The sequence below is a fragment of the Bufo gargarizans genome, chromosome 5 (assembly GCF_014858855.1).
Source record: "Bufo gargarizans isolate SCDJY-AF-19 chromosome 5, ASM1485885v1, whole genome shotgun sequence".
NCBI classification, from domain to species: domain Eukaryota; kingdom Metazoa; phylum Chordata; class Amphibia; order Anura; family Bufonidae; genus Bufo; species Bufo gargarizans.
The window spans coordinates 25,153,800-25,170,866 of record NC_058084.1 but is presented as its reverse complement, the minus strand read 5'-3'; the positions used below and the strand labels follow the sequence as shown (position 1 = coordinate 25,170,866).

Sequence of the window (17,067 nt, the reverse complement as noted above, 5' to 3'; positions counted from 1 at the left end):
TGTAACTGGCCAAGTGCACGTTCAGCTTCTGTAACATTAGATGAGTGCATGCATACTTGTCTTTTTACAATTGCTTCAGTGATCGAGGAGGAGCATCAGAAGCAACAGACAACATTGAAGTCAATGGGAAGGAACAACAGCTTCCTTCTGTTGACGTGGATGAGTGCTGACCGCTGGAGATGGTGTGTAGGCTGGTGGGAGATGCATTGGTTCCTTTGAATGGCCCGTGCAACTGTCTGTTCAATACAGTGTACAGTAACTGTACTAGTAATATAACGGATTAACTAGGAATGTCACAGCAGTTGAACAAGATGCATGCGGTAATATATTACACTGCCCTTTAGTACTGAGGCACAGTATATCTATATATAAACTAACCGATTAACTGCAAATGTTCCAGCAATTCAACAAAACACAGACACCAATATATTAGACTGCCCTTTAATACTGAGGCACAGTAATTCTATTTATAATTTAACAGATATAATAAGATTGTCGCAGCTGGTGATTACATTCAGCCGGCACTGTCCCTGCAGTCTCCCTATGCTCTCCCTACAGTCTCGAATTACTCTTCCCACAATCTCCCTGCACTATTCCTACACTGTCTCTGCACTCTTCATTTCCAATATTCTTCTATTAATCATTTTCAACAACACTGTCCCTAGTCCATAAGCGCTTGTCATGTCTCTCCCTAAGCTTAGCTAACAGTGAAATGGTGGAGACCATGCGGGATGAGGCTTTTTAAAGGGCTGTGACATCTCAGAGGATGGCTATCTGCAGATTGGCTGGCTGCACGGCATTATGGGTCATATCATGTTACCGAGATTCAAACTTTCACTTTGTAACACGTGCAACAGCCATTTTAGAAAAAATATGGTTTGTTAAAATGAAGCACAAGGAAATTTGTCTCTGTGACAAATCAAAATTTTATTAAACTTAGGATTGAAGTCCGCATTGGATACTTTAATTCGCTCAACACTACCAGTGATTAGAATTTACTTTTTTTCTACTCTGTATGTGATTTGTCCCTTTTACCTTATATTTAATCACACTTAGTAAATATGTCTATTCACTTAGCCTGCAAAAGCTTATTTTTTCTCAAATTGTCAAATTCAAGTTTAAAAGAGCCGTGAAGCTCATCTGTGTCGGATTCAGCTATATATATATTCCAAATATTTCCAAGTTTACAGAAGTAGATTTCACCCCAGAAGACTTCTAATCTACAGAACATGATGGAACAAGCTCTTGTAGTCACAATTTGACACGTCATTACATATTTTTACACATGATGTCTTAACCATTGTTACCAATAAAAAGTTTACACGTACATTGCATTCTATATTATCATTCTGATTATAAACATTGTAAGAGTTTTATTTAGTATCTTTATTTGGTCACATTTTCTGAGTTGCTATATCTTCTCATTGTCTTCCATGTTGTGTGGCTGGACAGTGGTCGGTCACTTAGACAAGAAGCGAGGCTCAGCGCATATCTCAGCTGATTCAATTATTTCAGTCTTGTGTTGGTTCAGAAATTTCGAGTCCTGGCGTTCCGTCCCCGCGGGGAGGGTGAAAGTGAATTTTTGCAGCAGAGCGGAGATAAGCAAAAAGAGCTCCATGCGGGCCAGGTTCTCTCCAAGACAGACTCTCTTCCCTAGAAGAATAACACAAATCTATGTATTAATCAGGTCATTATATTCTCTGGGGGTCATTTTGTGGTTCAACTCCTCACCAGCTTGCAAGCAGCTTTAGACCACCATTTACCTCCATAGCTCTTATTTTGCATGGCTGTATTACAGTTATACTTTTGGATATCTTTGAAAATCTTTGTGCTTGCCTGTGGAGATGATTAAATTTCCCAAAATTAGTTTTTAGGTCCATTCTGGCTGCGCTCCTAGGTCTCCTAGAACTATATGAAATCCCTTTTAAATCTCCTTAATGCCAAGACAGTATAAGTAATGTCAGAGTAACATTGACATCTACAGCTATAATTAAACACTGTATTGTCAGATTTTATTTTTGTTAAATTAAGGTCAAACTAAGATTACTTTTTGGTGGCAGATGCCTTCTCCACTGTCTTCTGATATGTAAAATATTAGCTACCTTTTTGAATGATTTGTGTGGGACGTATCACAAAAGTTTTGAAATTGCTGAAATTGCAATCTTATGGGAAATTCCTAACAAATTATATACAGTCCTGATCAAAATTTTAAGACCACCTGGAAAATGGCAACAAAATCATATTTAGCATGGCTGGATCTTAACAAGGTTCCAAGTAGAGCTTCAACATGCAACAAGAAGAAATGGGAGTGAGACAAAACATTTTTTGAGCATTCAATTTAATGAAAACAACAAATAAACTGAAATAGGCTGTTTTTCAGCTGATCAAAAGTTTAGGACCACACCTCCAAAAAAATGCTAAACCCCCCCAAACAGAAATCCAACTTCCAAACATGAACTCAGCAATGAGTAGCTCCTCCGTTTTTGTTTATCACTTAAAAAATTAGTTTCGGCATGCTTGATGCAAGCGTTTCCATGAGGTGAGTGGGAACATTTCTCCAAGTGGTGAAGACGGCCGCACGAAGGCTATCTACTGTCTGGAACTGTTCTCCATTTTTGTAAACTTCCCTTGCCATCCATCCCCAAAGGTTCTCAATTGGATGGGCCAAAAGAGTGATGTTATTCTCCTGGAAGAAGTCCCTTGTTCTGCGGGCATTGTGTACTGTAGCGTTGTCCTGTTGAAAAACCCAGTCGTTACCACACAGACGAGGGCCCTCAGTCATGAGGAATGCTCTCTGCAACATCTGGACATAGCCAGCTGCCGTTTGATGCCTTTGCACTTCCTGAAGCTCTATTGTTCCACTGAAGGAAAAAGCACCCCAGACCATTATGGCGCCCCCTCCACTGTGGCACGTAGAAAACATCTTAGGTGGGATCTGCTTGTCATGCCAGTAACGTTGGAAACCATCAGGACCATCAAGGTTACATTTTTTCTCATCAGAGAATAAAACTTTCTTCCACCTTTGAATATCCCATGTTTGGTGCTCTCTTGCAAAGTCCAAACAAGCAGTTCTGTGGCTTTCAAGGAGACGGGGTCTTTGAAGACGTTTTTTGTTTTTGAAGCCCTTCAGTCTCAGATGCCGTCTGATGGTTATAGGGCTGCAGTCAGCACCAGTAAGGGCCTTAATTTGGGTCGAGGATCGTTCAGTGTCTTGACGGACAGCCAATTGGATCCTCCGGCTCAGTGCTGATGACATTTTTTGGGTCTTCCACTTGACTTTTTTGTTCCATAACCCTCAGGATCATTTAAGAATTTAAGAAATTCCAAATGACTGTCTTACTGCGTCCCACCTCAGCAGCGATGGCGCGCTGTGAGAGCCCCTGCTTATGCAGTTCAACAACCCGACCACGTTCAAAAAGGGAGTTTTTTTGCCTTCGCCATCACGTGTGACTACCTGACTATCTAAAAAAATTAGCATATCATGAAAAGGTTCTCTAAACGAGCTATTAACCTAATCATCTGAATCAACTAATTAAGGCCTCATGCACATGACCGTTGTGTGCATCCGTGGCCGTTGTGCCGTTTTCCGTTTTTTTTCGCGGACCCATTGACTTTCAATGGGTCCGTGGAAAAATCGGAAAATGCTCCGTTTTGCAGCCGAGACCGTGATCCGTGTATCCTGTCCATCAAAAAAATATGACCTGTCCTATTTTTTTGAAGGACAACGGTTCACGGACCCATTCAAGTCAATGGGTCCGTGAAAGAACACGGATGCACACAAGATTGGCATCCGTGTCCGTGATCCGTGGCCGTAGGTTACTTTCATACAGACAGATCCGAAGATCCGTCTGCATAAAAGCTTTTTCATAGCTGAGTTTTCACTTCGTGAAAACTCAGATCCGACAGTATATTCTAACACAGAGGCGTTCCCATGGTGATGGGGACGCTTCTAGTTAGAATATACAACGAACTGTGTACATGACTGCCCCCTGCTGCCTCGCAGCACCCGATCTCTTACAGGGGGCCGTGATCCGTACAATTAACCCCTCAGGTGCTGAAGGGGTTAATTGTGCTATCATAGCCCCCTGTAAGAGATCCGGGCTGACAGGCAGCAGGGGGCAGACCCCCTCCCTCCCCAGTTTAAATTTAATTGGTGGCCAGTGCGCCCCCCCTCCCTCCCTCTATTGTAATAGCATTGGTGGCACAGTGTGCGGCCCCTCCTCCCTCCCTCTATTGCATTAACATTGGTAGCAGTGTGCGCCCCCCCCCCTCCTCCCTCTATTGTTTTAATACATTGGTGGCAGTGTGCGCCCCCCCTCCTCCCTCTATTGTTTTAATACATTGGTGGCAGTGTGCGCCCCCCCCTTCCTCCCTCTATTGTTTTAATACATTGGTGGCAGTGTGCGCCCCCCCCCCCCCTTCCTCCCACTATTGTTTTAATACATTGGTGGCAGTGTGCGGCCTCCCCTCTCCCCCCCAGATCATTGGTGGTAGCGGAGTTCCGATCGGAGTCCCAGTTTAATCTCTGGGGCTCCGATCGGTAGCCATGGCAACGAGGAGGCTACTGCAGTCCTGGTTGCCATGGTTACTTAGCCTTAGCAATAGTAGAAGATTCATACTTACCTGCTGGCTGCTGCGATGTCTGCGTCCGGCCGGGAGCTCCTCCTACTGGTAAGTGACAGCAATGCGCCGCACAGACCTGTCACTTACCAGTAGGAGGAGCTCCCGGCCGGACACAGAGATCGCAGCAGCCAGCAGCCAGGTAAGTATGATGCTTCTACTCCGCTGCCACCAATGATCAGGGGGGGGGCGCACACTGCCACCAATGCTATTATTACAATAGAGGGAGGGAGGGGGGGCGCACACTGCCACCAATGCTATTATTACAATAGAGGGAGGGAGGGGGGGCGCACACTGCCACCAATGCTATTATTACAATAGAGGGAGGGAGGGGGGGGGCGCACACTGCCACCAATGCTATTATTACAATAGAGGGAGGGAGGGGGGGCGCACACTGCCACCAATGCTATTATTACAATAGAGGGAGGGAGGGGGGGGCGCACACTGCCACCAATGCTATTATTACAATAGAGGGAGGGAGGGGGGGGGCGCACACTGCCACCAATGCTATTACAATAGAGGGAGGGAGGGGGGGGCGCACACTGCCACCAATGCTATTATTACAAAAGAGGGAGGGGGGGGCGGGGGCGCACACTGGCCACCAACGAGTTAACTACAGGGGAGGGAGGGGGGGCCCACTGGCCACCAATGAGTTAAAAACAGGGGCGGGGGGGTCTGCCCCCTGCTGCCTGGCAGCACCTGCCAGGCAGCAGGGGGCAGTCATGTACACAGTTTTTTTGTATATTCTAACCTGAAGCGTCCCCATCACCATGGGAACGCCTCTGTGTTAGAATATACTGTCGGATCTGAGTTTCACGATGTAGCTCATATCCGACAGTATATTCTAACATAGAGGCGTTCCCATGGTGATGGGGACGCTTCAAGTTAAAATATACCATCGGATTGGAGAAAACTCCAATCCGATGGTATAAAAGAACTCCAGACTTTACATTGAAAGTCAATGGGGACGGATCCGTTTGAAATGGCACCATATTGTGTCAACGTCAAACGGATCCGTCCCCATTGACTTGCATTGTAATTCAGGACGGATCCGTTTGGCTCCGCACGGCCAGGCGGACACCAAAACGACATTTTTTTTCATGTCCGTGGATCCTCCAAAAATCAAGGAAGACCCACGGACGAAAAAACGGTCACGGATCACGGACCAACGGAACCCCGTTTTGCGGACAGTGAAAAAATACTGTCGTGTGCATGAGGCCTTACTCTAAACACCTGCAAAAGATTCCTGAGGCTTTTAAAAACTCCCAGCCTGGTTCATTACTCCAAACCGCAATCATGGGTAAGACTGCCGACCTGACTGCTGTCCAGAAGGCCATCATTGACACCCTCAAGCAAGAGGGTAAGACACAGAGAGACATGTCTGAAGGAATAGGCTGTTCCCAGAGTGCTGTATCAAGGCACCTCAGTGGGAAGTCTGTAGGAAGGAAAAAGTGTGGCAGAAAACGCTGCACAACGAGAAGAGGTGACCGGACCCTGAGGAAGATTGTGGAGAAGGACCGATTCCAGACCTTGGGGGACCTGCGGAAGCAGTGGACTGAGTCTGGAGTAGAAACATCCAGAGCCCCCGTGTACAGGCGTGTGCAGGACATGGGCTACAGGTGCCGCATTCCCCAGGTCAAGCCACTTTTGAACCAGAAACAGCGGCAGAAGCGCCTGACCTGGGCTACAGAGAAGCAGCACTGGACTGTTGCTCAGTGGTCCAAAGTACTTTTTTCGGATAAAACCAAATTTTGCATGTCATTCGGAAATCAAGGTGCCAGAGGCTGGAGGAAGACTGGGGAGAGGGAAATGCCAAAATGCCTGATTTCCAGTGTCAAGTCCCCACAGTCAGTGATAGTCTGGGGGGCCATGTCAGCTGCTGGTGTTGGTCCACTGTGTTTTATCAAGTGCAGGGTCAATGCAGCCGCTATCAGGAGATTTTGGAGCACTTCATGCTTCCATCTGCTGAAAAGCTTTATGGAGATGAAGATGTCATTTTTCAGCACGACCTGGCACCTGCTCACAGTGCCAACACCACTGGTAAATGGTTTACTGACCATGGTATTACTGGGCTCAATTGGCCTGCCAACTCTCCTGACCTGAACCCCATAGAGAATCTGTGGGATATTGTGAAGAGAAAGTTGAGAGACGCAAGACCCAACACTCTGGATGAGCTTAAGGCCGCTATCGAAGCCTCCTGGGCCTCCATAACACCTCAGCAGTGCCACAGGCTGATTGCCTCCATGCCACGCCGCATTGAAGCCTCCTGGGCCTCCATAACACCTCAGCAGTGCCACAGGCTGATTGCCTCCATGCCACGCCGCATTGCAGCAGTCATTTCTGCAAAAGGATTCCCGACCAAGTATTGAGTGCATAACTGAACATAATTATTTGAAGGTTGACTTTTTTTGTATTAAAAACACTTTTCTTTTATTGGTCGGATGAAATATGCTAATTTTTTTAGATAGGAATTTGGGGTTTTCATGAGCTGTATGCCAAAATCATCAATATTAAAACAATAAAAGGCTTGAACTACTTCAGTTGTGTGTAATGAATCAAAAATAGATGAAAATCTAATGTTTATCAGCACATTACAGAAAATAATGAACTTTATCACAATATGCAATTTTTTTTAGAAGGACTTGTAAAGTAAAGAAATAGTCACTTAGCAGAGCCATATGTTTCTAAGCGCTAGGTAATAAATAGACTCAAAAGACAACTTGTTTACAGATTCCTGTCTGTGGTATGCAGTGCCTTTTTATACCTATTAGCGATGGGCAGTGATGGCCAGTACGCTGTGTTCGCCCGCAAACACATGCGGGCTGCCATCTTAACTCACAAGTCCGGCGATGCACAGGTCCTTACCTGTGCCTGTGCCGGGAGCCGGTCTGAAACAAATGCGGTCACCGGGAGCAGGCAGTTCTGAGAACAGCCCGATGAAGGCCCCCGGCGGCTGTTCTCGGAACTGCCTGCTTCCATCTCAATAGTTTTTTTTTTCTCCTTTCCTCTGGATCAACTTGCAAGATAAGAGGCTGAACTGGATGGACAGATGTCTTTTTTCAACCTTACAAACTACGTTACTATGTTACTATTATTCAGTAAATCATGTTTTAGCCATTGTTTAAGCCTATTTATTCCCGTATACCAGAATCCACAGTAAAAAATAATAAAAAATTATGGCGGTGGTGCACTATTTGGTCAAATATGTTTATGTTTAGGAGGTGACACAAAAAAGGGGTAGCAATTCCTCTAGGAAAAGACCATAGATCTGGGCCTGTGCAAAATGTCCAGAAAGCAGATGGTTAAGCAATTATCTAATGCTATACAAAAAGTAAAAAAAATATGGAGTTGGCACTATGGAAGCGATTGAAGCATCTGGGAAAAGGTAGAATTTTTTTTATTAAATACACCTTTATTACAGTCAAATAGTCAAACATACATACTTAGTACTGCGATGCAACGCAGTCACAATTGTCTTTCATAGCATGACATTGTTTTGTAAAGCACAGGCTAGCCTACAGTAGCATTCCTATTCATTCACAAATTAATACATTCCATTCAACAAAGGTAGAAATACTTCAGTTGAAGTAAAATATACAGAGTAACAGGAAAACAAAGAGGAAATATCAGAGACTGATATTTAGGGGGTACTATCTCTTCTTGGGGAGAGCGCCTTAATCGGTCAGAGAAGACTTATAGGCCATACATGTTCCTCTGGGTTTCTGGGAAGAAATGGATGCAAATGAGCTCTTAACAAGCTCTGCCTCTAATACCACCAGATGTAAGCAGCTATCCTATAAGTCAATGTTCGACCCTTTTAAAAAGGCCTTAAGACATGACTTGGATATTAAATAAGCCAGCACCTCATCTGCAGACAGCCGTTTCGGGGTGATTGCCTCTTTGCTCTGCATTGATGAAGGGCAATCGCCCCAAAACAGCTGTCAGCAGATGAGGTGCTGGCATATTTATCATCAGAGTCATGTCTCAAGGCCTGTTTAAAGGGTCGAACATTGACTTATAGGATAGCTGCCTTACATCTGGTGGCATCAGAGGTGGAGCTTGTTAAGAGCTCATTAGCATCCCTTTCTCATTTAGTGAATAAGTATAGATGGGATGACACATCACAGAGTCTGTGGAAATACATGGGGTCATTTATCAAACTGGTATAATGTAGAACTGGCTTAGTTACCCATAGCAACAATCAGATTCCACCTTTTATTTTGGACAGCTTCTTTTAAAAAGCGAAAGGTGAAATCTGATTGGTTGCTGTGGGAAACTAGACCAGTTCTAATTTACACCAGTTTGATAAATGACCGTAACAGAGTCTTAGAAGTAAAGGAGCTGGTAAAGTAGGGTGTGGGAAAGAGGAAGTGCACCCACTAGCTGCCACCCACACCTCTGTCCCTGCCTACTTACACTACCCGTCCTAAGCGTCGGGGCGTAACTGGGCGATGGGCCCTAACCTCTATAAGTGCAGATAGGCAGAGCGGACAGAGACAGAATATAGCCAGGCAGAGGCAGTAGGAGGGAACCCTGCAGATGGAGCCGAAGTCACAGAAAGTGTCAGGAGCAATACTGAAATGCCAGAGAAACACTAACGTAGGCGAACAGGGGTAACTAGGACGGTAACCAACACGCCTAGGGTCAAACCAGGATGTCACGTAAGTATACAAGGAATAGCAAGGACGGGTCAGAGTACAAGCTGAGTATCAAAACTGGAGGTAACCTCAGTACACAAGAAATAGCAAGGACGGGTCAGAGTACAAGCCGAGGGTCAAACCTGGAGGTCACAAGAGTACACAAAGGTAGACGAGGTTGGGTCAGGAACAAAAGCCAAGGGTAAAAATCCAGAGTAACAGAAGCACTGAGTAGTAGCAGTTAGGCACAGGACCAAAATCGCAGGCAACCTGTGGCCAGCAGGCTGTCTGTATAAACAGTGAAAGGCTAAGGTCATGTGACGTAGCCAGCGTCACATGACCCGCTCAGACACAGAAGTCGAGCACCGAGTGGCCAGCTCGGTGCTCAGCCTGATACTGTTGCCAGGGGAACGGAGAACGCAGATCGCACATACAGCAGGAGCGCGGTCGGGTCTGCTCCGCCCCCTGTTACCTGGGAGCCGGGGAGAGGGGCAGGATGCCGGCGGCGCAGTCCCCCCCTTCACGAGGGGCCTCAGGACCCAAGGACAGTGGAGACGGCTTTCCTGGGTTTTCGAGCTGGAACCTCTTAATCAACCTATCAGCATGTATTCTATGAGCAGGTACCCAGGACCTTTCTTCAGGTCCAAAACCCTTCCAATGAACCAGGTATTGCAGTGAGTTACGGACCTTCCTAGCATCAATGATCCTAGAAACAATAAAGTCATCTTGACCGTTAACGTCCACCAGAGATGGAGAATCCTGTGGAGGAACAACAGGCGAAACATACTTTTTGAGCAAAGATTTATGGAACACATGATGAATTCGAAGCGTGTCTGGTAGTTTCAGCTTAAAAGATACCGGGTTAACAATGCCAAGTATTTTATATGGTCCTATAAAGCGTGGAGCAAATTTCCTAGACACCCTTTTTAAGGACAGATTTTTGGTGGATAGCCACATCTTCTGACCGACCTCAAAATTAGCTCCCTTAGTGCGTTTACTGTTAGCTTGCTTTTTCTGAACCTCCTGGGCTTTCTCCAGGTTCGACTGAACCTTGGCCCAGACTGTGCACAGTTCTGAAGTAACCACATCCGCCTCAGGATTAGGCGAAGCCACGGAAGTACAAGAACCAAAACGAGGATGAAATCCTAAATTGCAGTAAAACTGAGATACCCCCGTGGATGAGTTCACCCGGTTGTTAATGGCAAACTCCGCCAACGGAAGGTACTTCACCCACAGATGCTAGTTGTCAGAGATATAGCACCTAAGGAATTGTTCGACAGCCTGATTCAAGCGTTCCGTCTGTCCATTAGTCTCGGGATAAAAGGCCGACGAAAAGGACAATGAAACTTCGCATCTCTGGCAAAAGGCTTTCCAGAATCTGGAAACAAATTGGACACCCCTGTCAGAGACAATATTCTCAGGCATTCCATGATACCGAACAATGTGATCGATAAACAAGGAAGCCAAAAGTCTTGGAGTAGGGAGTTTACTTAGAGGAACAAAATGTACCATTTTGCTGAATTTGTCTACCACTACCCAGATCACTGACTTTCCTTCGGAGGGTGGCAAATCAGTGATGAAATCCATAGAGATGTATGACCAAGGTCTACTCGGAATAGGTAGTGGTAGTAACTCACCCGCAGGACGGGTTCTAGGAGTTTTGGACCTTGCACATATCTCGCAGGCGGACACATACGAACTGATGTCCCTAAATAATGTAGGCCACCAGAAGGTTCTAGATGCCAATTCCTTAGTGGCTTCAACACCAGGATGACCACAGAGCACAGAATTAATGCACTCACCCAGAAGTCGGAGACGGAAATGGCCAGGAACAAATAACTTATCTGTGGGTGTTCGTGCAGATGCGAGATGTTGTGCAGATTTAATCTCCAAAGAGAGGTCAGCAGACACCGATGCTATGATGATGTTAGCCGGTAAGATGGGTTCAGGAGGTGTATCAGGAGGTTGGAAGGCACAAAAACTTTGAGATAAGGCATCAGCCTTAACATTCTTACTTCCTGGTCTGAAAGTGATAGAGAAGTTAAACCGAATAAAGAACAAAGCCCACCTGGCTTGCCTAGGATTGAGGCGTTTAGCAGACTCAAGGAACAATAGATTTTTATGATCAGTGAGAACCGTGACACAGTGTTTGGCCCCCTCCAAAAAGTGTCTCCACTCCTCAAATGCCCACTTAATGGCCAGTAATTCACGATTCCCAATGTCATAATTCCTCTCCAAAGAAGAAAATTTACGGGAAAAAGAAGCACAGGGTCTTGGATTGGTAAGCTTAGGCGATCCCTGTGAAATAACCGCCCCTACTCCATCCTCAGAAGCATCAACTTCAACCACAAAAGGTCTCTCCTGATCCGACTGAATCAAGATTGGGGCGTCTTGGAAGCAGTTCTTAAGGGTTCCAAAGTCTTCGATGGCCTCAGTCGGCCAGTTAACAAGATCTGCCCCCTTCTTGTTTAGGGCGTTAGCGGCTTGGCAATAACAAAACATTTTTTTTATACATTTTCTATAATAGTTAGAGAACCCCAGAAAACGCTGTAATGCCTTTAGAGAAGATGGTCTCACCCACTCCAGGATAGCCCGCACCTTCCCCGGATCCATCTTAAATGAGTGAGGGGTAAGAACATAACCCAGGTACAATATCTCTTGTACCCCAAACACACATTTTTCTAACTTGGCATATAATGCACAGACACATATCCTGAGAAAAATTGTAAATAAATATTGGGACATCTTAAAAGAAGACAAAATAATAGGAAACATGATACCTACAGCTCCTTTTTTTTGTATACAAAAAACAGCTAATATAGGCAACATAATTGCACCAACAAATAAATGCGCCGCCATAACAAGTGGGAGAAAAATTAATAAAAGTCTGCCGAAGGGTTTCTTCCCATGTAAGAAATGTATGAAGTGAATAAAAACATTGAAAGGTACTACTAAACAGACCCAGACAAGAAACAAAGAAGGTACATATGAATGTAACATCAGAGATCATATAATATTTGTGGTCGTGGCAACCAAGAGAATGCACCCCGTCCCACCTGAGACTACCCTGCCCCTAAGCGGTTAGAGTTATGCCGCAACCGCGCCGTAGTAGGGACACCTGAAAGAGGGCATCCCCTTTAAGAGTAGTGGATAGTAAGGGTGGGTGGGTGGGGAAAACGCTGTAACGACGTACAGAGTGAAAGGGACGCTGGCTGTTGAAGTAGGCAGCCATGCCCCTCCCACAAATACAGGCCAATAAATCGGCCTTACACTTGTGGTCGTGGCAACCAAGAGAATGCACCCCGTCCCACCTGAGACTACCCTGCCCCTAAGCGGTTAGAGTTATGCCGCAACCGCGCCGTAGTAGGGACACCTGTAAGAGGGCAAAAGACATACTGAGTAGCAGGAGTAATTATTACAGCATAGATCACAAAACCAGACTTTGGAAAGCCATTGACATCTTAGTTTTGGGGTAAGTTATATAGCGGCTAAAAACACGAGGGGCGCCAACGACCCAACTTCTGGATGGCATGCGCTGGTACCTGATTCTTGTAGGCTGTGGATGCTGCACCTATACGAATAGATGTCCTGAGATCGTAGCTGGGTCGCCGCCCAAACTGGCAACTGAGGAGCGTATGTGAGACATGAACTGGTGAGAAGCGAGCGGTACCACCCCGAATGGCAATAGTGGACTATCTGGCCTGAACCTGCAGCTGATGAAGAACTCTGACAGGGCACCATCGATGAGACATAGGGAACTAGGACGTTGGGACTGGGGGACCTGTCTGCGAGGTCTTGGATGTCCTCAGCAGCAGCACGTAACCCTCGGGACCCTGGACCAACTGGCTGACTGTGAGAAACTTGCTACTATCCCCAGGCCTCAAGAAACCATAGAAGGCTAAATAAACAGCGGATTTAAGCACCAGGCTGGGCAAAACCCCGAAAGGTTCCTATCCAGAATGTTAGATAGGTTACGAAAAGCAGACCAGTAACAGCTTGTCTGCGTACTTGGCCTCCTGGTCCACATCTGCTCAAACCCCTCAACGTAGCTTTGACAGCATGCACAGAGAACGCCGATGCCCGTTCAGGATGACTGACAGAGAGGAAATGCTGCACCCCCGACAAGTACGACTTCACCGTGTTGTGGGACAGCTTGAGCTCCGAGTGGCAGTAGCCAAGGAAGGCAAGGATGTATTCAACAAAACTGGACTCCCTTTGAGGGCATATTCCCTAAAACCTGCAAATGCCCTCCACCCAGTGCGATACGCGCTAGTTGTATACAGCGAAAGGGGCTTGGCTAGTAAGGAGTGGGCCGTCTCTAGGTGACCATTTAAACCAGTATTAGTGACTCGTGAAGGGGGACGGTAGCGCCCACAACATCCGCCTATGGCGTGACCTGCGAAAAGGGAGAAATTAGCCCTTGATAAAGCATCAGCTGCCACATTTTGAGAACCTGGCACATGCGTACTACTAACACAAAAATGATGTCGCAAGGAGAGTTAAACTAGACGTCTCAAGAGACATATGACATAAGACGACTTAGACAATTCATTGGTTAAGGTATCTACCACCGCAGCGTTGTCGGTTACAAACAAAACAGTGCGATTTACCCAGCTGCTGCCCCAAACATGGGCGGCCACCACAATGGGGTACAGCTCGAAAAGTGCTGAGGTTTGCAGGAAACCTGGGATTTGTCTCACCTCAGCAGGCCACTCGCCTGCGACCAAGTGGGTGCCAAAATAGCAGCAAAACCTGAGCTAGCAGGTCTCTTGGGGGAGACTGGACACCTAACTGGGAAAACAGCTCAACAATCTCCCCAGCCCTAAGGGGGCTGACCCTGGCCTCTAGATCATCAGGAAGTCATGAATAACAAATTCAGAGCGTACCTTATATTCTAAAACCCAATGGAGGCCTGAGCCAACTGATCAAAGAGCCACGGGCTGCTCCTAGAACAGAAAGTGAGTTTGGTGGAAACGAAGTATCGGACCTTCCACTTATCAATAGAAGAATACCTCATGCCCACTTCCTCTGAAGGAATGAGGGAGTTAAGACTAGGGAGGTGGGAACCATGTGGGGCTGACAGGTCGATGATAAGTCTCTACTTCTTGCTAAACTTACCTGTGACCACCCTATCGGGACTAACTCTCCACCGCTGAAAGGGGGGCACTTCAAAAAGACCGATCAAAACCCTTCTCCAACTCGAACAGACACCCAGAAAGTAACACCCAGAGGGTGACCATGCACTTACCTGCTCAGAATACCTACGGACTGACAACCGCAGAACGGTAGTAACACAGCACGACCTGGACGTGAGACGGTGCATGAGACACAAACCAAGCTTCCTCCCCCCTCCCCGACGTGTACCCCTACTACCTTGCCGATAAGCCAAATGTCAGGATGTAACTTGAGACAAGGTTTGGACCTAGAAACAAAACAATTAAGGCATCAACACTGGATTGTGCACATGTCGCGAGGAAACCCTGCGAATGTGTAAAACGTGAATGATGGAACAAGAGCAGCATTTTTTTTTTTACTAATTAACCCTTTACCAATTAAAATTTACTTAACCTGGAAACCTAGGGAGGGTAAAATACCAGGGCAAGCCGCATCTACTAAGCCCCCGTACTGGCTTAACACTGATACCAGCGAACCTAGGCCCCTGACCTGCAGCCTCCGCTGTAGCTAAATAACCCCCTGGGAAACCTTATGTACGAGCAGCAGAAGGAAGCCAGCCACCGCCTATGAGCTGTTCCCCCTGACCGAGCCTAGTTCTCCCAGCCACGATCCCTGCCTAACTAATGGCATGGCGGGCCGTGCCAGACTTTATTGAAGACAAGGAGCGGGGACATGCTGTCCCTTGTACTTTTACGCAATTGCCGCACGGGGAGCTCGCACTGCTCCATGGCAGAATGCAAGACGTGCGGGCAGCATTATTATCATTTTTTATTTATTTTTTAATGAAATCAACCCTTTGCAAATTAAAATAAATCACTTGCATGGACTCATAACACCCTGTATCTAAATAACCCCCTGGGAAACCTTATGTACGGCTGGCAGAAGCAAGGCAGCCACCATCTATAACGTGCTCACCCTAACCAAGCTTAGTTCTCCCACCCCTGAAACCTGCCTAACTAACGGCATACGATATAGCAGGCTAGGTAAAACTGTAAAAGAACAGATGTGCGCACCATAGGGTAATTCTGTGAGTGCAAAAGTATGAAGGAAATAGCTTGCAAGGCTCACCTTACGTGGTTGTGCAATGTAGGCACAACACTAATAGAAGTTTGTGTAGTAAGTCTGGACACTTGGGTAAGATGGTCTGCAGCCACGGGATCCAAAGGAATCTTCTAAGTGGAGACGCCTGGAGCCTCCATGAAGATGATAAACACAGAAAATGTCAAATACGTCCCACAGCGCAAAATACCATCGACCAGTCGCCAGAATCAGGATAAGAATCTTTTATTGCAGCAATACAACGCGTTTACAAAATCTTTACCAACTTGCCCGCCCCTGATTTTTAGGAGAGCAAAAACCTTAAAAAATTTGTTGGCGCCCAGCAAACTACGTGAACCCGATTATAGTAGAACAACAGTGCCAACTGTAGTTTCATTGGGTAGTTCAAAATGCAGACAACCTAAATGTTTGTGTTGCTTATCCATACGTAGTTCCACTTCCTTTCGTAACAACTCTACTGGCGAGATTTTCAACATCAAACAATCAATGAATTGTGGATCAAATAATGTGATCTATATACTCGAATGCCAGTGTGGACTACAGTATGTGGGACGCACCACACAAACATTGCGTAATAGGTTGAACAAACATCGTTCAAACACCAAGAAACAATTTAGGCAGCATAGTGTATCAAGACATATTACAGACAAACATCAGGGCCTCTTCTCAAGTATCTCTGTTCTACCTATAGAACAGATTCATGCTGATAGCCGGAACATCACGAAAACTATCAAGAGACGTGAAATGTTCTGGATCTATAAATTGAATAGCTTGAATCCTCAGGGTCTAAATGAGGCATTTGAAATTAATTTATAATTTATAGATCCATTGCAATTTATCATTATTAATGATAACAACAACAAATGCAAGAGCCAGAGGAATGGGAATCATCTTGATTACACTATGTTTAGATATACATCACCCATTGGATTCACAAATGTTCTCTCCTACGAACCGCTGGGCCATTAATAGGTTATATTATCAACATCATTATAACTGTTTTAGATAGTAACCACACCGATAGACAATTGGTGGTATGTGTAGATGGACACGTGCACTTTCCAGGCATGTGCCTATGGACTCACCCCCATTGCAATAGTTGCTACGGTGATAAGATTCAGTGCGAATTATATACTTGGATTGTCCGATATATTAACATATATATTTCTCTGGAGATGATTCTCCAGGAAATAATATTATTATTTTTATTATCAAAATTATTAATATTCATTTTATGTGGCATTCATGTGGAATTTGCATTTAATTCATTCTTATGTATTTTGAGATGTAATAGTGAAAACATGTGTATATAATACAACATACAAGTATGTGTGATTATACATATGTTTCCATTTCATTTCTCTTTTTTATATTTATATATTTTAGTCAATTATTACTGTTGTTACCCTAATTATGCCACTTATGTGTATTTAATACTATTGTGTATTTGCATACATGCAGGTCCGCATGTCTGTGTGTATATATATATATATATATATATATATGTATATGTATATATATGTGTATATGCGGCCCCCCCTTTTTTAGGAGTCATCTCCCCCTGTTTTTAGTGCAC

The 17,067-nt window shown here is 45.4% G+C and overlaps 1 protein-coding gene across 1 annotated transcript in view; it reads right to left on the bottom strand.

The window, feature by feature from the left end:
• Positions 1-908: 908 nt before the first annotated feature.
• Positions 909-17,067, bottom strand: part of LOC122938409 (cytochrome P450 2C39-like) — a 103,579-nt gene continuing 87,420 nt past the window's right edge. Inside the window, exon 10 of the mRNA XM_044293891.1 lies at positions 909-1,653. Within this exon, the coding sequence (XP_044149826.1) occupies positions 1,460-1,653 (194 nt within the window). The 3' untranslated portion in view covers positions 909-1,459. The remainder of the gene's footprint in view (positions 1,654-17,067) is intronic.